Source organism: Aquila chrysaetos, chromosome 5 (genome assembly GCF_900496995.4).
Source record: "Aquila chrysaetos chrysaetos chromosome 5, bAquChr1.4, whole genome shotgun sequence".
Classification (NCBI taxonomy): Eukaryota; Metazoa; Chordata; class Aves; order Accipitriformes; family Accipitridae; genus Aquila; species Aquila chrysaetos.
Window position 1 is genome coordinate 24,911,648 of NC_044008.1, and position 21,638 is coordinate 24,933,285.

Sequence of the window (21,638 nt, forward strand, 5' to 3'; positions counted from 1 at the left end):
CACTGCTGGCAAAAAACTAGCAGTTGTCTCAGCAGGTGGTGATGATTGTGGGGGCAAGCATAGTGATAATCTCATCCTTACATTGAACAAGAGGATGAGACAACCCACACAAAAGGGGCAGGGAGTGCTTTTCCTGAGGGCTGTTTTTAATGTTGCATCCTGTGGGCAGTTGACCTTGGCTGGCTGCCAGACACCCACTCAGCTGCTCTCTCACTCCTCCTCCTCCTCAACAGGACAGGGGGAGAAAATAAGATGGAGAAGCTTGTGGGTCAAGATAAAGGCAGGGGCACCACTTACCAGTTACCATCATGAGCAAAACAGGCTTATGGAAGATTAATTTATTGCCAATTAAAATAGGTTGGATAGTGAGAAACAAAAACAAAATTAAAACAACACCTTCAGTCTGCTGAAATGCCAAAAAATCCTGTGGTGTCTAATATCTTCCAGTAAAGGAACCTGTTCTTCAGTTTTACAGTTCTGCTCACAGATCAGCCCATTCCCTATCGAAACTTAATGCAAAATCAAGGAGAAAAGAGCTGTTTCTTCAGAAGTCAGATTTCTAAAGGCTTGAAAATTATTGAAATGCATGGAAAAAAAAAAAAAAGAAAGAAATGAGGTCTTGCTAAGGGGTGGTTCCCTAAGTAGTCTCTCACTTCCACAATGTGGGATGGTATCTTAGTCTTCCTACCTGTGTGGGTGGACAGGAGACTTACGACAGTGACTGAGACCAAGAGTAAATCATCTGCTATTGATGTCCCACAGATGAAGTGGCTTCCTTGTCTTCACCACAACTTTTTGTGAACACATGTTCCCTGCTCCAGATTGGCTGGATTTCTGTGTAACCCCTGGACCTGGTATGTTCTTGAATTATTATAGTTGAACTTAAGTTTTAGACTGTTTTATGTATCATTCATTATTGCCATAACGGAAGATAGTTTACTGAATGATCATATATTGTCTGGTTTGCAAATGGAAGTGTGGGTGTCCAGTGGAAGACTGGGAAACCCATTCTGAGTCTGTCTTAATACTCCTTTAACTAGTTGTGTAGAAGTAACATAATATGAATGGTGTACAGTCACCGTGACATCATATGCAACTTTCTTTAATGAAAACTGTGCAAAAAATAATGTTTGCAACATAAAAAAAACCCAACAAATGCTTTCATGGAAGTACTTTTGGAAGGTGGATAAGTTAAGGACTTTCTGATGTAATGGTTGAATTATAATTTTGTGTACCCTATTTATCCTGGATAAATATGGATATATATGGATAGCAGAGTGATCAATTTAGTTCTGTAGCAGATATCTTTCACTGAAGCATACTGGCATGATTTGAGGTATTACTGTCCCTATCTACCCTGCATTTCATTCACATATACCTGTGCCTCAGCTGTTCATTAAGTTCACACTGCTGTGTTCTCTTTTTCCACGAAGGACGTAATATATCAGATTTTGCACTAGAGTAGCTGAGATGCAGGTGCTTGTGTGGGTCTGTCATTCCTGCTGCTGAGTAATAAAATCCTGGCAGAGGAGGAAAGCAGATAGCTGCAAACACTGATGTCTGAACACATATTGGGGAAGGATTTTTATTACAGCTGTCAAAAGGGGAAACCAAATCATGCAAGCAGCCATGTGCCTTGTCAGGGTCAAAGACCACATTGCCGGTAGCCTGAGAGACAGGACCAACTCCACTTTAGGAGGTACATTTTCTGTCTCTGCATGCCTGAACATAGTTCAGCTAATAACCTATCTTAGGGCAAGCTCAGTAGTGTTCTATTTAATATCCTGCTGCAAAGACCCATAAAGGCTGTCCACGGCAGAAGATACCTAGAGAGCAAGAACATCCAGCTGTGGCCACCTTCTCTCACTCTGTATCTTCAGACTGCAATTGAACAGGGATGTCCCAGGCCCCCAAAGGTCTCAGGCCTTCTCTTTAGTGCAAAAGAGGAAAAACAAATGTGGAAGAGGAGGGGCAATACAGACCATCCCCTTTTCCTCAATAGACAGTGAGAGCCCTTGCATTTCTGAGTGGTCACCAGAATCCTTGCCTGGAAAAGCAAGGGTGGCAACAAAGGGTCCTGCCACCGCCAGTGAGGGTGTGCACACCTGTGTGATGCTGGGCTGTCTTGGAAGGTCACCCAAGTCTTCAGCTTTCTCTCCCAGAACCACTTTTTGGGGCTGTCTGCAAAATAAGGCAGGAGCCGCCACTTTGGCTGCCCTCCAGAAACTCCAAGGTAGCTGACAAGGAGTGGGAGGAGGGAACCCTGCAGCTATACCGCATTTATCTTACCATGTGCACAACATAACAGAACTGGACCCCAGAGTGTTTGAAACAGGCAGCTGAATTCTGAATGGAAAAATCGGAGGTTTCATTTATCTTTTTATAACTGACTATTATTACAATTACAAAATAAATGGTCTGCTTTTGCTTGTAGAGCTTTCATGGATGTGTACTTATACAGCAAGAGTGGAGTGGTTGCATCAGTTTTCATTAATTTAGATTTTCACAGAGGTTTTTGTGGGTGTACTGGTTGGTTTTGAGGCCAGAATTTAGACCCTAATGGCTTACTCTTACCAATTTGTGTGGTCTAATAGTGATGAATAGATACCTAAAAGGAGAGAAATTGGGGGGGGGGGGGGGTGTTTGTTTGTTTGCTTGCCTTAAATAGCAAAAAAATTCTTTATTGGATATATCAGGGAACTTAAAGTGTGCTTATGTTCTGACATAATTTGACCCATTTCTGCTGTAATTGCTTTTATAGCACTCTGAAGTTCAAGGGAGCAGAAAGGGTTTAGTGGTCATAGATTGTTGGGCTGAGCACGCTTCTGGCAACAGATAAATGAGCTAAAGATTAACGGTCAGTTTTCTTAATTGTAATATCTGAAACTCTTCCCTGGATAAAATTAGTGTCTAAGAATTAAGACAGACATAGGGTTTTGCTAATGAATGCCTATCTTCTGTTTGTTATGAAACTCTTGGTTAACACGTGAGCTAGTTACTTTTACCACCTTACCTTATCAGAAAGGTGAAGGACTCCTTCAGTAGGGTCATTATTTTCATCTGGAATAGCCAAAGGTTTCACTTCAAAGATTCAGTAAGTTTGCACATTACTTATTAAGTAAAATCTGCACCTTGTCTAATCAGCAGTGTATGCGTCTGCTGCAAATCCAGGGCTGGATTCAGCTGCTGTGCAATAGGACTCTCATTCTAAAAGCTGTTTATGGTGAGGCCATTGTTGTATCTGTGATCAAAATTATAGCTCATGTGTTCCTCTGATATTGTAATATATTGGGCCTCCTGTCTCAAAGTATTAGCGCAGAACTTCATCTGCAATATAATCTGCAGTCCAGCCCTTTGCATGCTTTATAGGAAAGGAAGTCTAAAGGGCAATTACAACAGAGGAGGTTATGTCTATTATTAGTGTTCTAAGTGAAATAATTTCATTATTGTCATTACATATTATTGTTTTAGTGTATTTGGAAGGAGGATGATCTCTTCCCTTTAATCACCAAGTCCAATTTTAAACAATTACCTGTTAGATACTTCTGTTAAGGAACTTGGTAACCTTGCTCTACTGGTGGTGCTGTGGTGGTAGTTATTTCGTACCAGATACTAATAGAAGCCTCTGATACAGAAAGGGTCTCCAAATCAAAATGTGTTGATGGAAATTGCTTCATGTGTATGGAAAGACTGCAGCTTTTTGACAGAACATAGCCTCTATTTACTGGTGTGCAACAGCATGGTGTGAAATTGCCTATTAAGTGAAGAACGCAGCTTATATCTGAGATGACGCTGATTCTATAGGTCATACGGTTTGGTCAAGACACTAAAATCAGCAGTTTCCCCCCAAAACCTGAAGGGTTAATGCAAAAATTATACAGATTTATGTCTCCCTCCTCTGCAGTGTGGTGCTCTCACTGCCTTTCAGAAACACCACTGCTCCAGTGCCACTCACCAGTGCAGCTCCCAGCAACAGCCACCCAGTCTGCTGATCTCACTGAGTGCCCCTGACCCTGCTTAGCTCGTTCAGTCCTAGCCAAGGTGGTTAGGACTGGAGATCAGGACTCACTGCCTAATTTTTCTAAAGCTCAATTTCTGTAAGCTTGCCAAAAGCACAAGCAACCCAGAACTTAGATCTTCTCAAAAACATTTTAGCCAAAAAGCTGGAAGGATCAACAGTCAAGTACCAAACCTTAAGTTTCCTTCTGATGAAGAGAGATATACTTCCCCACATCTAGATAAATACATATTAGAAATTAGAAAATGGAGGAATGGGAAAAAAAAATCCCTTCTTATATGCAGCAGCTCTAGAATGAGATCGGAAGACCTGCACAGGATACAGGACTTCTGTATAAACCTATGAAATGCTGCAAAATTTTTAATAGGAAACCTGTAAAGAAGGAGGTGAAATTCCTCCCTTCTTCCCAGTTTCCTTCCTGTGGGGAATAATACATAAATAAACAAATAGGAAAACATAGCAGCTGCTTTAAAATGTCAGAAATGTTTCTGTCACCATAAACTTTGTTCGGTAGGAATGCATATGTTGTGAAAAACAACATGCAAATGGATTTTTCTCTGAGTTAAGCTTTTATTCCGAGAAAGGATGTGCCTCTACTGAAAAAGTGAGCACCGCTATATTTGTTCTTTGAAAACAGACTCCAAGGGAGACTGCGGTGTCAGACTGCTCCCAGTTCTCCTGTTTGCTTGCTCTGAATGGATCGGGCAGGGAAAACAAACACTGCGCTGTGCTGCTCAGGTCCACCCCCTTGCAGGCTGCGGGCTGGCTGGCCTCATGTCGTCTCGCGTTTTAGGGAGCGGGGAAGCAAGATGTCCTTCTTGCTCCCTCTCTATCCTTGCAAGCAGCAGGCAAAGCAGCAGTATCTATGTTCTCCCGAACACAAAGAGTGCTTCTGAAAAGCACATCGAGCCATGTTAGCTCTCTTCTCCAAAAAAACCAAGGTATCATCTTGCTCCCTAACAGGCAGAAGTGGTCTGGCAGCTGAATATTGAGCCTTCTGTTGTTTCATCCTTTTCGTTCGTGGGGCTATGTTGTCCACCTGGATGTCTCACTTCAAGCTTTGCCTGAGTTGAAGATCACCTCGTTTCCCCATCGTGTTTGCAATGGGCCTGTTTGCTAGTAAACAGCAGAAGAGAGGGGTGACCTGATCTGATTTGGAAATACTGTGAAGTCCGAAACTCCAGAACGTCCCCCTTCTGCCCACACACAAGGCAGCACCTTCTAGCTGGTCCTTCCTGTTCGGTGACCCAATTGCTTAGAGCCGAGCTGGGTGCTTAAAAGCATTTGGCAAGTGTAATGCATATCTGAGAGCAGCACAAGCACCGTTTGTGGTCCTTTGCAGAGGGAAAAGCTGCTTATTTGTTTAGGAAATAGAGGCTATAGTGCTTAACTTGTGATATTTCAGTCAATTCCATGGCAACGGGCTCTGAGAGAACAAAGCAGGACTTCACCAGATCACATAACAGCTTGAAAACGGAACAGAGAAAATTTTACATAACAACGCTGTGAAGTTTCCTTTAACTTTTGAATTTTACCTCTGTTAGTTAACTGATGATTTAATCAGTGAAGTAACTGCTGTTCTGCCAAGCAGTTATGAGCAAATTGGCATTGATTTCTTTCAGTTGTCAGGCATCCCTTGTTTCTGTAATGACAGGGGATGTGCCAGCACAGCGTGGTGCCCCTCTCCCCCTCTGCCCGAGGATAATACACACTCTCCAGCAGATGCCCTGCCATGATAACTGTATTTAAGGGGCAGCAGCAGTTAGAAATGATGGCCTGGTTCAAAGGCACTGGAATTTTTCCATCTTCTTCAGTGGGCTTCAGATTTGGCCTGATCTTGGAAGCGTGGCATAGCCCACTGCATGGTCTAGTAAGAGGTCGCAAAGCACGTGGCTGAGCGACGGGATTGTGAACCTCCTGTTTTTAAAGGCAAGCCCCTTATGTTCCCAGTCTGAATTAGATCTGGTCACTGGGATTTTAATCCCCTCACCCGCAGGCAGGGAGAGGGAGAGACTACTTTACCCCTCAGGTCCTTGTGTTATGGGCATCACTTGCGCCATTGCCTCTGGCTGACTCATGCAGGTAGCGCCAGGGAGGGTTACAGTGCCCGTGAGTCAAAGGGTTTATTGTTAGGCTCACACCTACTGCAGCAAAAGGGAAGGCTATTAAATGAAGTCCTGATGTAGAAACAAATGCATGCTGTTTCATTAACAAAATCTTCTCTCACACATCTCTAGTAAACAAAACAGAAATTGCTGCTGCAATATGATGTGCAAAAAAAAAAAAAAAAAAAGGGCACCAAAGGCAACAGGGTTTGTTTTTAACTTCATGCAAATGGCAGCAGATGAGTCAATTATGATGCAAGTAACTGGTTAAGTAGCTCCATAAGTGAAGCTTGAACTTTTAAAACCTTAACTTTAATTAAGTTTATTGCTAGAAGTGTACCGCTTAGATGAAACAATTATTCTTTGTTTCATCTCTGACAGCATAGCCTTCACTCTGAGCAGAACAAGAAGTAGTCAGTGAGATTTGGTCATTTTTTAGCAAAGTGGGGACTATCAGATCTCAGCGTGACTTTTGATTTCTGAAATGAATGCAGTGCTCACCAGCCATGATAGCAAAAAATTTTTTCAGTTTTTCTCTCATTCAGTGACTACAAACCAATTGAGAAGATTGATAGTCAGACATCTCAGCTCTATGACTTATTCGTCTGTACTTGCTCCTACTCAGCCCTTGCATAGCCTGGTATTTGCCCCACCAGCCTGCCACAACCCTTTTCTAAGGCAGCTTTAGGAATAACTAAAAGAACTTGCTGCTTCTCCAAAGCTCTCTGTATAAGTATGTAATTTTATACTCTGCCTTGAACAGCCTCAGTTTATACAGTAGGAGACACATGATAAGGAGCTGCGATTTCATTCCCGTTGAAGAAATTTGTACTGCCATGTAATGTTTGGTCCAGCATGGAGGTAGGTGTCACTGACAGATGTTCACATGTCAGTGTGGTTTGATGTTCATTCCTTTGCATTACTATTTCATATTGCTTTTCTAACTTACTCTGTATGAAGCAGGCACTTGAGATAAAATGCTTCATCCTTAGGTTTTTTTATATCTTTAAATGTTAAGCTCCTAAATGTAATTCTTCAAAGAAGAGGTTTGCGAGTACATCAGGAAGACTTGAAGTGGGGAGGCAAAATTACCTAGAGGTCAGAACTGGGGAAATCCATTTTTTTTCTGGGTGTCATTTAGTCTACTGACAATCTACAATATGTCATTTAGTGGTAAATTATCAGTCTCAAATTTTGGACACAATTTTGATACTACAGTTGGAATTTAGACAAAGAGCTGAGGTAAAGGCCCTCAAACACCAGGCTGGTTAATAAAAGCAGATATTGTCCATTGCAGCAAACATTATGCCAGTTGAACCTAAACTTTCAGAGACTGGAAATCAACTTTGTTGAAAGCTGACCCCCCCTAACATGGAAGCACTCCCAATTATAGGCTGCTTTCAAAAATTCAGGCCTTCCTCTCCATGTGCCTCAATTTCTGCTTCAGTAACATGGTGACTCACCGAGATGTGCTATGAGATGCTCAGGTAAATGATGCTGTGCAACTGCAAAGTGTTTTATGCTTCTTTTGATAGCTGAACATCTACTTTTTCAGGAAGAGGATCTGAGCCATTATTTGTTTTGTGCCAGTAAAACAGCATTAGTTTAAAGTAAACTGGAAAAGGAGAAGTTTTTATTTTAGATTAAATGGTACTTAGACTCTTGACAGCTGTTCTAATTTTGCCCTCACTTATTGTAGTGGTAAAACAAGATTTGTTTCACTAAAGTAAATGAGAATAAACTTGTAATGTTATTTTGGTTGGTTTATTGCAGGCTTTGATTTTTTTTCTTTCTTTTCAAGATAAAGACAAGTTTTTAAGGTAGAAGGAAACTAGACATTAAACCCTGAGTGCAACATGTCCAGTTTCAGTTTGAGTCTTGTAGGCTAGACTGCAATATAAATAAATTAACACACATATGACATTGATTTAAAAACAAAACAAAACAAAAAAAGGCCCAAAAGAAGATAAACCTTGATCATAATTTATTTAGCTAAGTTGCTGCGATGGATTTAATAACTTATATACTGTTCTGTAGTGGTATCTAAGTTGAACCTTTCTCTGGAGAGAAGAGGCTTTCCGGCTTGTTTTGCTGGTGAAAATTAAGTATCTGGAAAAAAGGATTCCCAGAATTCAAAGGAATCTGTAGCAAGTTGCATCCTTGTTTGTGTTTCAGTATGAAGCAATATGAAAATACTTGGAAGCGATGAATCCTGGTGGCTGGGGGTTTTTTGTTGTCCTCTCCCCCAGTTTTTAACCTGGTCTTGAGAAGCAGAGCAAGCCTTGCTAGTTCTTCACAAAATTATAATTCTGTCTGCTTTTGTTTGTGGATGTTTACATCCAGCTGCTCCTAGAAAGCATCTAGGAAGGACAAGTGCCCTGACATTCAAATCATTGGCAAATACTGACATTTTATCCTCTTATCATTTCATCATATTTTGCCTAATGATTGCATCAAGATGATAAAAACCTAAAATAAAGTACTAAATTCATATTCTCCCATTGTCTGTGCTTTCAGTTCATGTGGCAGTTTTCTTAACACAGTTAATTTTAAGAACTAAAAAAGGAATTCGATTTTACAGCAGAAAACCCACAATACTGTTGTAGTCCTATTAAGGACCCTAGCTCTTTTTAGCCATAAGTTAACTGCATAAAATCATGGAGTTTGGACTTAAAGTGTTGTTGAAAACTAGACCCTCAATCAGTATTTGTTCGGTTAAATATGTACGCTACTTTAAAGAAATTTTGGGAACCCAGATGCCGCTATGGAAGCCAATGGCTCAGCAAAGCCAGGCACCTTGCTGTCACAGAGAGGGAATTAGAGACAGTGCCTCTGCTTTGCCATTGCTACATCCAGCTGCATACTAAGCCCCAGCGAAAGCTCGTTGTGTCACCATCACTTACAAAGAATGTCATCATCATTTAGTCTGTACTCAGGCCGTGCATAACTGTTTTTACTGTTTCTACCTAGCACGCCCATGAAATTTCCTGGATATCTGCTCTACTATCTAATTGGTTTTGGTGTTAGGAACAATTTTCATAATGTCAAATGTTCAGAACATTTTAATTTCTTCAATTCTCTTGCTGTGGTTTTCCTTGCTAGTTTAACCCTATGTTCAGTAAGTACCTGTAACAGAATCAGATCCTCAGACATCTAACACACATTGGTTCCTTACAATTTGCTGAGAGAAGAGAAACACTCTGACTTCTTAATTGTGCATGAACTGAAAAAAATGAGGAGAAGCTCTGTAAACAGTTCTTTATTCAAAAGATTTTTAAAAGTTCCAAATGTAAGAAGTGAGACGCATTTAATCCCTTACTCTTCCTGCAGGAGAAGTCCATCCTTCTCCTTCAGCCACCCTTTGAGCAAGTAATCCTTCAAGCCTGGTAAACATTAGAACCTCAGGAGCATGATACTAATTTGCCTATTTCATTATCTGAGGAATGAATGAAAATTAATAGGATGCTTTTATATATAGTTTAGAGACAAATGATAGTTCGATTTCTTGTGAAGCCTAGTGACTTTCAACAAGTCAGTGGAGTGCTTTGAAAAGCCAGTTTTGAAAACTTCTCCCTTCCTCCTGAAGTAATACTGTTTGCCTGACTGTGACACAAATCTCACTGTGGTGAAATAAATTGAGCTGGGAGGACTGCGTCCTGTTAAGCAGAGAAAGGAACCGTTTTTAATTACAATTTTTCTGCAGGTCAGCCTGCCAGCAAGTCCACTGAGGAGCAGATAGAAAGGAAAGACAGAGCAGAGAGACAGAAATGGTAAGATGTACCAAAAGTGAGATGAAAAAAGGAGGGGCTATCAAAGAAAACACTGGAAAAATCTCATTCTTCCTCTGAAAAGGCTGCTTCAGATAGTGTGAACAAGGCATTGTTGATAGGAAAGGCTCAGCTCCACTGGCCAGAGGAAGGAAAGTTGAATATTTGTAACTAGAGCTGAATGAATACCATGAATAGTCATTCACCTTCTAAATGGATTTGTTTTGATGGTATTTATGCCATCTTTTCTGTTTGGTTTTGGTGGATATTCTAGTGAGCTTGTTGTAAACAGTGACAACCAGTTGATTAATGTAAACTCCTTGGATATATGCATGAGCTTTAATAATGAAGTACTAATAATTCGGAATCTTTAGCAAAGGAGATATAAACAAACATAAGATACTTTTTCCCCCCCCTAAAAATTCCCTCTTTCTTTCCTTTGGGGTGTGATAAGGCACACAGAAATATGTATTAGTGAAGATTACTCAAAAGTTTTAACGAAGAAATCTTTCCTGTTATGCACTAATGGTGCACTGTGTAGCCCATAAATAATCTTACCAAACCCTGCCTTAAGTGGTAAATGTTTTATACCTATAAAGGTTTGAAAGTTTACTACCATTCAAATTCCACTGACCTTTACAATAGCAGAGCTTATGAAAAAGTTTGAGTTCATGTTGCTGTGTTGTAACTTTGAATTTACACACGCTTAGCTTAAAAATACAGCATGTGCTTTCTATAAAATATGGTTTTACTGCAATGTATTGACAGCCTGTTGATCTGCTGTTTTCTGCAAGAAACGTTTGTCAAATCGTGCTACGGCAAACAATGGAGAACCGCTGCAAAGAGCAACTTTGACAGAAAATAACGTAAATCCAAAATTAGTTAAAATAAAGTGAATTAGTAGGAAATTAGGGAATCCCGTGTACAGATTTTTGAAACTCAGCTAAGAACACGGGGTGTGTATTTAGTTATACTCACCTATAACTCACCACGCTGCCTGAATTTGACATAGCCACTGTTTGCGACACATCGATTACTATCTGTAAACCAAATATGTTCAGCTACAGAGATTAGTCAATGTTACTTTGCATTAGGTAAGGAGGTTAATTACTAATTATTATATTTACGGTTCCACTGCGTGCAGTATCGACAACAGAGGGCATGGACTTAAGAAGAATGTTGTACTGCAGCTTAGCCTATTCTGATTGTGATTTTTGATTTTTTGTTTTATTAAGGGATGGGCCTTGATTGCAATGGTCAGATCCACAATGCCCCTGACCTCCCCTGCAGGTCTGCAGCTGCCTTTCTCAAAGTTTGGTGACGCAGTTCAAATTCAGGATAAACCATCAGCCCTTTTGCGGTTTGCTCGCGGGGAAGAGGGCTGACGCGTGCCGCCGCTGTGCGTGCAGGAGGTGCGTAGGCGCGGGGGGTCCCGCGCTTTCTGCCTGTACCGTCGGGCCCCGCACGGCCCCGCGGAGTCCCACGGCCCCGGTTGGTGCTGCCTGCCCTCGCTGCAGGCAGCTGCGCCTGCTTCGGGCTCCGGGGAGCCAGGGCAGGACCTCGGCCTTGGAGGGGGCAGCCAGGGCGCAAAGGTGACGGCGCAGCCCTGGGGATGCCGCCTGCCCTCTCTGCGCAAGCATCTTCCACAGCTGAGTTTGCTGTGTGGCCTGTCAAGAGACAAGGCAGGTGAGGAAGATACTAACCGAGTTAATGGCTTTTAACTGGGGGCTGGTGACAGCACGGTTCCCTTTGCCTCCAAGGCTGAGCGGCAGGGTCTAACTATTCTTATCCTGAGTGCTGGCCACCAAAAAGCCATTTGGTCCACACAGTTGAGAAGTCTTGAGCCAGGCAGATTTGACGCTCGGTTTGTTGGTACGGATGTTTTCATGCTCATCCTTTAAATAGAAACTAGGTGAGCTGCAGCCAACTGGAAAGAAGGCAAGGTGGGGGAAATTGCTCCCGAGCAAGCAAGCGTGCTGAGGGACCAGGCAGGTCCAAGAGCCGTCAGAGAGAGGTAGCGAGGGAGCCGGGCACGGAGCTGGGAACCTGCAGCTCGGAGCTGGGAACTGCTGTGGGGAGCAGGGAGCAGTTGACCAGCCCCGGCAGGGCCAGAGGGAAGCCTCTCCAGATCAGGGGAGGCTGTGCAGAATTTCCTATGGTCAGGAAGCCACAAAACTAGCTAAACCAAGCCCAGAATAAAGGACTATGTTGGAGAGGGAGACCTATATATAAAAAATTATTATTTATATATTTAATTTTATTAGCATCTGAACGAGCTGATTTCTTTCCTATTTAAAATATTAGCTGACTCACTTTAGGTTATAATAAAGCCTGTTTGTTTTGTGGTTTGGGTGGTGTTTTTTTTTTCTTTCTAAAGCTTTAAAGCCACTCAGTTGCCTTTGAGGAGCCCTATAAGGAAGTGGTCTAGGGAGGAAACTTCAAAGCTGTGGACGTCTTTCAGTCTCATCACCCGGCTGCGGTCAGCTATTCCCCAGCCCCAGCAACACGAACTTGAGCCTGGCTGAAGACCAAATTGTTACAATACAAAGAATTTCTCTCCTTGGTTGCTCTGCAACCAGCAGCAGCATGTTTCCTCTTGTTAGATCACCCTGACACTGCTGCAAAGGAATGTGGAAGCACTGAACCTTGTGACAGAGGAATTTGCAGACTGCTTGATTAGCCAGGAGAGAGTTTCCAGAATCTGACAGAAACTGTACTTAACCCCCCCATTGTCGTTTTTCAGAATACCTGGGGAAAGGGGTGTGTGTCTGCATAAACACACAACATATATAACCTGTAAGGGAGAGCTGTCACGACCGCTCTTAAGACACTCGCCTGTAGTGGGTTAGCAGTGCTCGTTGTCTGTACGTAGCTGGAGCACGAGGACCCTAAATGAAACAGGAGCCCATTCGGTGGATGCTCTTAACACATACAGCAGAAATCTTTGTTGCAAACTGTCTTGGCCTCAGCAGTCAGAAGAGACAGATCTGGCTTTGGAAACCATAGTTCAGGCTACCATCCCTCCTCTGGACCGGGGCTGCTGTCGCTGGCAGCTGTGGGCAGGCAGAAGGAATTTGGCTGTTCAGGCAATGACTGCTGTTAACTAGCAGTTGCCCCTTCTCAGGGAAAGCAGCAAGCCCAGTGGAGGTGTCCTGTAGGAAAAGCAGAAGTGCGGGATGAGCCAACATTGAGCTGTGCCAACCTCAATACAGGAGACAGAAAAGAGGGAGGTTTATTGCCCCTTTCGGAAGGTTGAAGGTAGAGAGCCTGAATAGTGGGTACAGTGTCGGTCTGCCCCTGACTACCAGAGCTGGGAATGTAATTCTTGTTTTCAAGAAGTATTTTATTTGTATTGAACAAGTAGGTGTGTTATAGTGAGATTTTTAAACTGTTAAGTCAGGTAGGAAACAACATTTTTCATCACATAAGGGAAGTTGACCAGGGATTGTATGGGTGTTTTTTTCCATGAAAGTTCCTGTGTCACACAACAGGAAAGGAAAGACAAGGTTAATTTCATTGAAATGCTGACAATTTTTAAAGTGTATCCAACAGTTGGCCAACAAGTTCATTTAAGCTACTGCTGTTCAGTTTGCTTTTTAAGAATCTAGCCCTTGAGAGCCCTGAGCTGCTGTGTCTTGCTACCCAGCAGCGCACATAACCGCAATCTTTTTCCCTGAACTATTTGCTTCTGCCTTCTTCATGAGTAAAGTTATAATCACTCAGGATATGTTTTAGAAACAATGACCCTGTTCTGAAAAAGTCAGAATAAAATACTTTTTTTTTTTTTTTAAATTGTTATTCCACTGTGGTTGGATGAATGGTTTTTTTATTATTATTATTTTTTTGAGGGGGCAGGGAGGGTGGGAAGAGAACATAATCCAGGATTTAATTTGGAAGAACCAGAAAGACAGGAAGCTTGCAGGGGTATCTGGAGCTCATTCCTATAATCTGAATCTGTAAATCTTTTACAGAGCTACATATGTAAATTGGTTGATTGTTAATCTTTGCAAAGATTAAGAGTAAAGGTAGTGACCTGAAGCCAGGTTAGAGGGTACAGTGATTAACATCTCTCCATAACTAATTTCAGTAAGGAATTCCAGACTGTCACACTTTACATATTTTTGGAGTTATATATCTCTCCTCCTTCTCCTTCATATTTTCTTGGGAATTGGAAATATAGGGCTAATGAAGCCTTTCATATAAATGTAAGACATAAAAGGCATTTCTGTTTTCTGACCTGTAAAGAATGTTTTGTGTCACTTTCTTCCTGATTTATACCCACTGGAACTGGTGATTTCACTTCCCTGACCTAAGCAGATCCTTCAGGCAAGCAGCTTGTTGGAGTGGGTCAGTAGAGCTGGCAAAGGCGGGGTGTTTCCAGTTCACAGGAGCTGTTAATGTAAAAACTTACCTGTGTTTTCAATCAGATTAAAACTAGGTTAAAAGCAAAAAAATCTTGTGGGTTAGAAATTTCAGAGAGGGGGAACACATCTTTCTAAGGCATGAGGTGTTTCCAAAATTAAATTGTCCAGCTGTCATTGGCATCGGCATTGGCAGCTGCTGCTGGAAATGTAGTCTGGCTACCTGAACAAGTTCCTATGCATCACTGTTACTGATACGGCAAGACCTAGAGCACGCAGTCATTCATTCCTGCTTCATACCCACCACACAAAGGTAATAGCTGACATATGGTAAATCCACCTCCTAAATTTTGTTGAAATCACTTCTTGGAGAAGCCTTGCCCACCACTGATGTAAACTTGTGCGAGCCCATTGACCCCGGAGGCTCAGCCTCACGTGACTGAGCTGGCAGGGAGCCGGGGAGCTCCAGGGCTCTCTTGGGGGACCAATTTCTGCAGAATTCTGCTGGACACTCAACAGAAATTCATCACCAGGACTGAGAGGCTTCTGAAGAATGTTTCAAGGCATTGGGTGGGGGGTGTCCAATAAAACAGCACATTTCAGAAGTCCTAGCCCTGCACCTTTTATTCCACTTAGCCATTTCTGGGGGGAATCACCATGGCTTCTACTCTTTCTTCCATCATGGTCAGCTCCTGAGGGAATGTGAATATTCTCCCAGACTGCAGTATAACTGAACAGATTTGTTATTTATTAGGTGCCCACTGTGTACTGAGAACTCCTGTTGGCTTCAAAGGCTAGGCTTTAAATGAGCAATTGCTGAAGACCTGGAATGCACACAAGGGAAAAAAAAATCCTCTTAAAATATCTTAAGATGCTAAGTACAGGCTCAGAATTACTTCTAATAACAAAGTAATAATATCTTTCTGCTGGTTTTATATATCCTCTTAGGTACAATTAAGAAGAATTTTGAATCTTTCCACAAAAATGGCATGGCCCTACAATATTATTTTACAGCTTGCTTTGAAAGTGAAATAAGTAATTATTTCAGGATAAGGAAGAAGGGGATGGGTGCTAGCCAAACCTCATGTTTAGTGCTCCCTGATCTTGCAGGCTGTTAGAGTTCAATACTGACTCAAATTCAAATGAGGCATATTAGAAGAGCCTTAAAATCTGGTTCAGTGCAACTCTGGACCTGATCTCTGAACTTGGTCTATTTTAAAAGAAAATAATAATGGTTAAGCAATTACTGATTAATATTTTTCTCTTCTGTATTTTTTCTGTATTACTTTAATAAACACATTACAGGATTCAAAGGGAGATTTATAGTGTGATTTTACATCTGAATTTTAGTCTTTAATCATTGAAATATGTTTTCCCTGAAATATAAGTTTTCATTGAAATACATGTTTTCTTTCACTGTTGATTAAATAACATTTATACAAATATGGTCTCTTGTTATGAGACTGCAATTGTATCCCACAAGAAACAGTTTTCTTGAAAGAAAAAAAACATTTGCAGCATGGCACATGAAGTCCCATGTTACCTGTCTCAGACACCTTGAGGGCATTGCTCCCAAACTCAGTGAAACTTCCTGTAGGATAGTAAGTTGCGAGTACTTTGTTTATCTAAGTTAAGGTAGACACTTGCTAGTTCATGCAGCTTAATTCTGTGAGTATAAAAGAATTTACATTCGGTCAGTTTTCATCTCAGAAACATTAACTTTTTCAAAAATAACTTCTGTGGTGATTTTTTCCTGCCACTCCACTACGCCTTCAGAGAATCCCTGTGATAATGCTGAAAAAATACTCAGTGAAACTATATTCTTACCAAGCAGAATTTACTCTTCTGAGTTGAGCTGCCTTTCTTCAACATGACAGCAGCAGGTCTTGCTGTGGCTGCAAGCCAGAGCACTCTTGACATGGACAGTGTAAACACTGGGACAATGCAGATGTAGATGCAGACATCCCAGCACTGCATCTGCATTTTGGACTATTCTTAAGACATGTTATTAATGACATAGCTACCTTAATTTTATATTATTAATGTCAGTAGTAAAATAAGTTCAGGGCGTGCAGATGGGAGCAGAGACTGTCTCCACCCACTTCTACCCCTTACCCCGGTGGAAGCTGTGTGGCTGCAGCCTCCCCCCATCGCTGCAGTTTCAGCCTGAAATTTAAACTTTGTTAACAGGAAAATTCCTCGACCGTGCTGAATGGGGCTGGTGAGATGACACGTGTGCGAGTCCCTCACTCCCTTGTTCAAGCAGCGGCTTGCTCCGTGAGCCTGGCCCGTGTCACTGGGACTGCTTGACTTGGGCAGGCTGGGAGTCCACACTTCTACCAGCAAGGCGCTCAGCCCCCGGCAGCACCGGAGACACTCCGCCGAGCCACGCTTGTACAGAGTTTACTAGGTGCTGACAGAGTTCCCACTGAAGGAGTAAAAAGAGGAATATGTTCCGCTGGCTCCAAGACTTCACAGGCCAATTTTATTGCAAATCGAGCTTGTTTTTGCTGCAGCGTGAGCAGATGGGAGCGTTTTGTCTGTGTGTGGTTTGTTTTGCTGGTAGATGTCATAGAAGTTTTTTCTGAGAGAGTCTAGATTACAAAGAATCCCTGAGTAAATACACCTGTGTGTTTATTATCCAAAATTAGTGAAAGATTAGGAAGTCTTGATTAAGATAAACCTGGCTTTGATCTGGCTATGAAATATTCTCAGGACCTTGTAAACATAAATGGCTGCCACAATTTTATTGTTGATGATAACCTGGTCACTGAAAGAGAGGCAAAGGATGACTGAAAAATTGAAGGAAGGAATAAGAAAAATGGGACTGAGGATTAGCTAAAATATATGCCTGTCCATGAGAAGACTCTGGATGAGCTCATCTAGCAGTTTGGTAAACTTTATAAAGACAAAAACTATATAAGAATATTGAGAGAGAAGATACACCTCCAAACCCAAAAGTATTATGAAGTCCAACCTTTACACATAACTAACTATTATAAGATGTATTTTTTCATGTGTTTTTACATGTGGACATTTATGAAAAACAGATACCAATTTGGAGAATAAAGTATTAATGTGAAGTTTTGGGCCAAGGCAGGAGATCTAATAAAGAATTCCAAAAATCTGTACCAAGAAGAGAAAATGGAATTATACTCCTATGGCTTTAATGTGGAGAGCATATAGTTAATATAACAGAAACTTGATCCATAAAATGCCACCTGGCGGGGGGAAAGGCATTTCTTTTCCCACAAAGTTTAACATGATGGAGGAATATAAAATAAATGTAAGGGCTTTTAAAGTGTATTAATAAAATGGAAATAAAAATGTCTTTTACTGAAAGGAAGCAAACTGTTGAAGTTATTAGTAACAGTGAAATGAAAAAAAATAAGATTAAGTCTAGGAATGATCAGTTTAGAATAATTATGCCACTGAGAAATTTCACACAGTGACATTGATCAGTTAAAACTTCCTACATATTTTTGACAAACTATCTTTATTCAATTTTGTGTTTCACCAGAATAAATTTAGTACTTTTCTTTGTAATGATTTATCCTCTGTGGCTTCCAAGGAAGCCAAAGTTGAACTTTGTTATGAGTATAAATCAAAGACAATAGTTAATGGTTTTGGATGATTAACATCTTTCCTCAACAATAACACAGCTCATCAAACATCTTAGACAAAAGCCAGCATCGCTGATGACATTAGCATGTCATCAACACACAGGCAACATCAATTGCAAAAAGTATAATTATACCACTTCCAATTAGCTGTCATCACCTGAAATAATTAAACAACAAAAAGCTCTTAAGCTAGCAAACAATTGATGAAATGATTTAAATATTTTCCCTTCTCATGTTACTTCTCAACAGACATCATTATGGTACTATTGACTCAAATTTTAGTTGATAGAAGACCAGGTAAAATAGATTTTGCTGTCATGAAGGAAAGCCCCCTGCAAACAAAGCCAAATTTTATAGTGCCATTCTAGGCAGACTTATTTTTCCTGCTGCTTTTGCATTCTGTGTGAGACTAAACACAGAATGGTTTGCGTTGGAAGGGACACTTAAAGATCATCTAGTTCACCCCCTGCTGTGGGCAGGGACACCTTCCACTAGATCAGGTTGCTCAAAGCCCCGTCCAACCTGACCTTGAACATGTAGTCTTCCAAAAATGAAAAGCCTGATCTGGGAGTCATATCACGCAATTAGTTTTAAAGCAAAATTCCTCCTCCAAAATTATAAAAATCAAAAGCATAGTATGGTGTTTAATCAGGTGGCATCTGCTTTTTTATAGCTCAGATTGTTTGATAAAAATTGTGCACTATTTTCAGAAACATATTTTGAAATTCACTGCCAAGCTTGTGTTTTGTGAGTTTGAGGAATATTATTAACACTTCATGAAATGAAGAGGCTTACAAACCTTTGTTTACTGTAGCACAGTCTTTATCACCTTGTTATATGAGGAATGTACACATTCCAGGGGGAATAAGACTGAAAAGTCTATGTTAAAAACTCCAGGAGAGCATTAGACCATGGTGCACGGCAAACAGATCTGCCCGTGTAGCCACTCTGGTGTGCACACAGACTTGCCCAGGCTTTGGGAGTATTTCTTCTGGTAAGGAGACTTGTCCATGCAGATCCACTACAGGTTAAAGGTTTTGGATTCACACAGCACCAACTACACAGCCATCATTCAACAACAATAAACATGGAGGTCATATTTTAGGGAGGCAAAAAGTTGTTAAATAGTGAATTAGGCCTACAAATGATTCAAGGCTGGTTTTGTGCCAAGAGTCACATGACAGCAGCCCGGAGGACGTGTCTCTTAAAGAATGATATTATTGCCTGTTCAGTCAGTGAGCAGGATATGCAGGAAGATGGAAAGTTTTTGGAAGCTTGGGGTTTTTCTGTCACATACTGATAACCGGCAAGGGAAGTTTGCCAGAATTTAGGAGCAGAGGTGTCAGTTGCCCAAAGGCAGAATGACTGTTGTCCTTAAAAGTAGCACATTGGACATCCATGTACAGGGGGCTGAGGCATTCAGTGAAACCTCTGGAATGAGGGTGGAGCAAAACATTGGACAAAGTGGAAGCATGGCAGATCCTTCATGAAGAGAACCGTACTGAGCTCAACAGAGAGGTCCTGACCAAGTAAATAACTTATGCTGTGGAAGCTGAGTGGCAGGTTCCCCCAGGTAGGTTTCCAGGATGGGTTCCAGTATGTGGAATTGGGCTCACCTGGTTAATGTCATGCTCCATCAAGGTAACACTCTCAGAAGAACTTATTTACTGTAGGCACAATATTGCATTGATGAAGTGAAATTGCTTCCAGTTCTGAAGTTAACTTGCTTACAGCTAGTTCAGAGGTGAAGAGAAGCATTACCAAGGAGTTGTTTGGGAGAAGCAGGCTGATAGACAGACTTAGTATTAATGAGTCTCAAGTAACCGAGCCTTTTTAAGCTTTCAGGGTGTGCTTCAGGTATAAGAGACCAGTAACAGGGCTCTTTATTGTTTTAAAACCCCATTATTCATTTGTATTTTACATTTCTACAGGAAGTTTATATGTAGTTTACATCTTGGAAATACTACTTTGTGTCACTGGCCAGTGATTCCAGTGGGAAGACTCACAGGAACAGAGTACCCAGGATGAATAATGAGTATATTGGAGGAGCTCTGTGCTGTCTAGTGTCATTAGAAGAGAGGATTCAGCTGCAGAAAGATGGAAGATTATATAGTAATTGCTGGAGCACTTGAACTGATTCAAAGAAAAATGCTGTAAGTACAGGTCATCTTGAGAAATCATGGCATTAATGTTCTTCAGGCACAGTGGGTTTCTATTCAAAACTAAAAGGAATGATATAATGTGCTTACAATGAATAGTGAACTTCTTAGTCTTTAAAATTTTCAAAGTCAAGCCGTTGGGTTTTGTTTCTTTTCAATTTGTTTACTTTTATGCAGTAAGGAGTCTGGAAATGTATTCAACATGTCAGGTTCTGTCCATTCAGAAATACAGCCTGAATGTAGGTATGAAATGTGTTCTCTCATCACATGCTGAAAATAGATTTGATCTGGTTTGTGTAAACTGCTTCTCCAAAAGTTGTCAATAATCTCTTCCAAACAGCACTTTCCAAGTAGTTCTGTTGTTTAGAAACAGAAATGCAAGGAAAACTGGAAAGAAAAAGTGGTTTGGGGTTTTTTTTTTAACTACCACTCTTTAGCAAATCAGGCCAAGATCATAGGAATACAACACCCAAATTATTTCAGAATCTTCCATCCTCAGTCTAGAGATAAAGCTCACATGTTGTTCAGAGTCCTGAATCTCATGCTACTAAAATTCCGGAAAGGTACTTTTTTTCTCATTGCTCTGCATGTCAGTCTACCTCCTTTTCCATACAAATCTCATTGTCCCTGAGAGCATTCTGCTAAGCTTAGAAGAGACTGTTCCTTAGGAGACAGTTTAAAAAAAGACAACCAAAGGAAAAATGAAAAAAACACAGTTTAAAATGCATCAAATTGCATTTCCATGAAGATTTACTAACTTAGAGAGTTTTTAGAGCATTTAGAGTTGTTGGAGCAGTTGTCTGTCATCATGTTGGATGCGTACTTAGAAATGGGAGCACTTCAGGATGGGATTTCATCCGACACCCCTAAGTGCTAAATCTTAGATGTGCTATTACATTTTCATAACATCTGTTGCTTTGATTCCCCTGTGGGTTTTAGAGCAGCAAATCTTGATCAAGGCCCAACACTTTCATGTCATCGTTTCTCTTCACCACTGATTCGAAGGGAGACACTCTGTCTCTGGTGGGAGACACCTGCAGCTACACACCCAATTCCACCACTAATCTTTGGTGTAATTCTAACTGCTTTTACTTCCCTGCTTTCATGTTTGTAACAGGGAGAAAGGGAGGGAGAAGGAGAGTTTCATTCTCTTCAAATGTGTTTTCTGGGGATATAAATAGAATTTTCAGTCCCAAAAGCTGTTACGCTCTTGAGGAAAAATAATGAGTGGTACCAATGGGAAGCAGCCAGGCAAAATTTCCTGGGCTGGTTAAAAGCCTTGCAGAATATGCAAGATCTTGGGGAATTAGTGTGTGCGATTTAATTTCCATGCTTTCCATTTATTAAACATTTATTCTCAATGGTATCTTTCGAAAGGTGGCAATCACTGTTGGGTTCATACTAAAGATATTTAATTTTTCTCTGGTAATAAAGAAACCCCTTGATCCCAGCCACTGGTAAATTAATACACAAATAAAATTAGAGATGTTTTCCATTTTTTGCAATGATGAGCAGGGAGTGAAAGCTAATTATTCAATAATAATAATAATAATGAAGTTTATAATTCCCATGCAATCTTGTTTATTGATGGGTATATGCTATATT

At 41.0% G+C, this 21,638-nt stretch overlaps 1 protein-coding gene across 1 annotated transcript in view; it reads left to right on the forward strand.

The window, feature by feature from the left end:
• The first annotated feature begins 422 nt into the window (after positions 1-422).
• SLC13A1 (solute carrier family 13 member 1) overlaps positions 423-21,638 on the forward strand; it is a 56,763-nt gene continuing 35,547 nt past the window's right edge. The window contains exon 1 of the mRNA XM_030014822.2: positions 423-854. Coding sequence (XP_029870682.1) covers positions 806-854 — 49 coding nt within the window. The 5' untranslated portion in view covers positions 423-805. The remainder of the gene's footprint in view (positions 855-21,638) is intronic.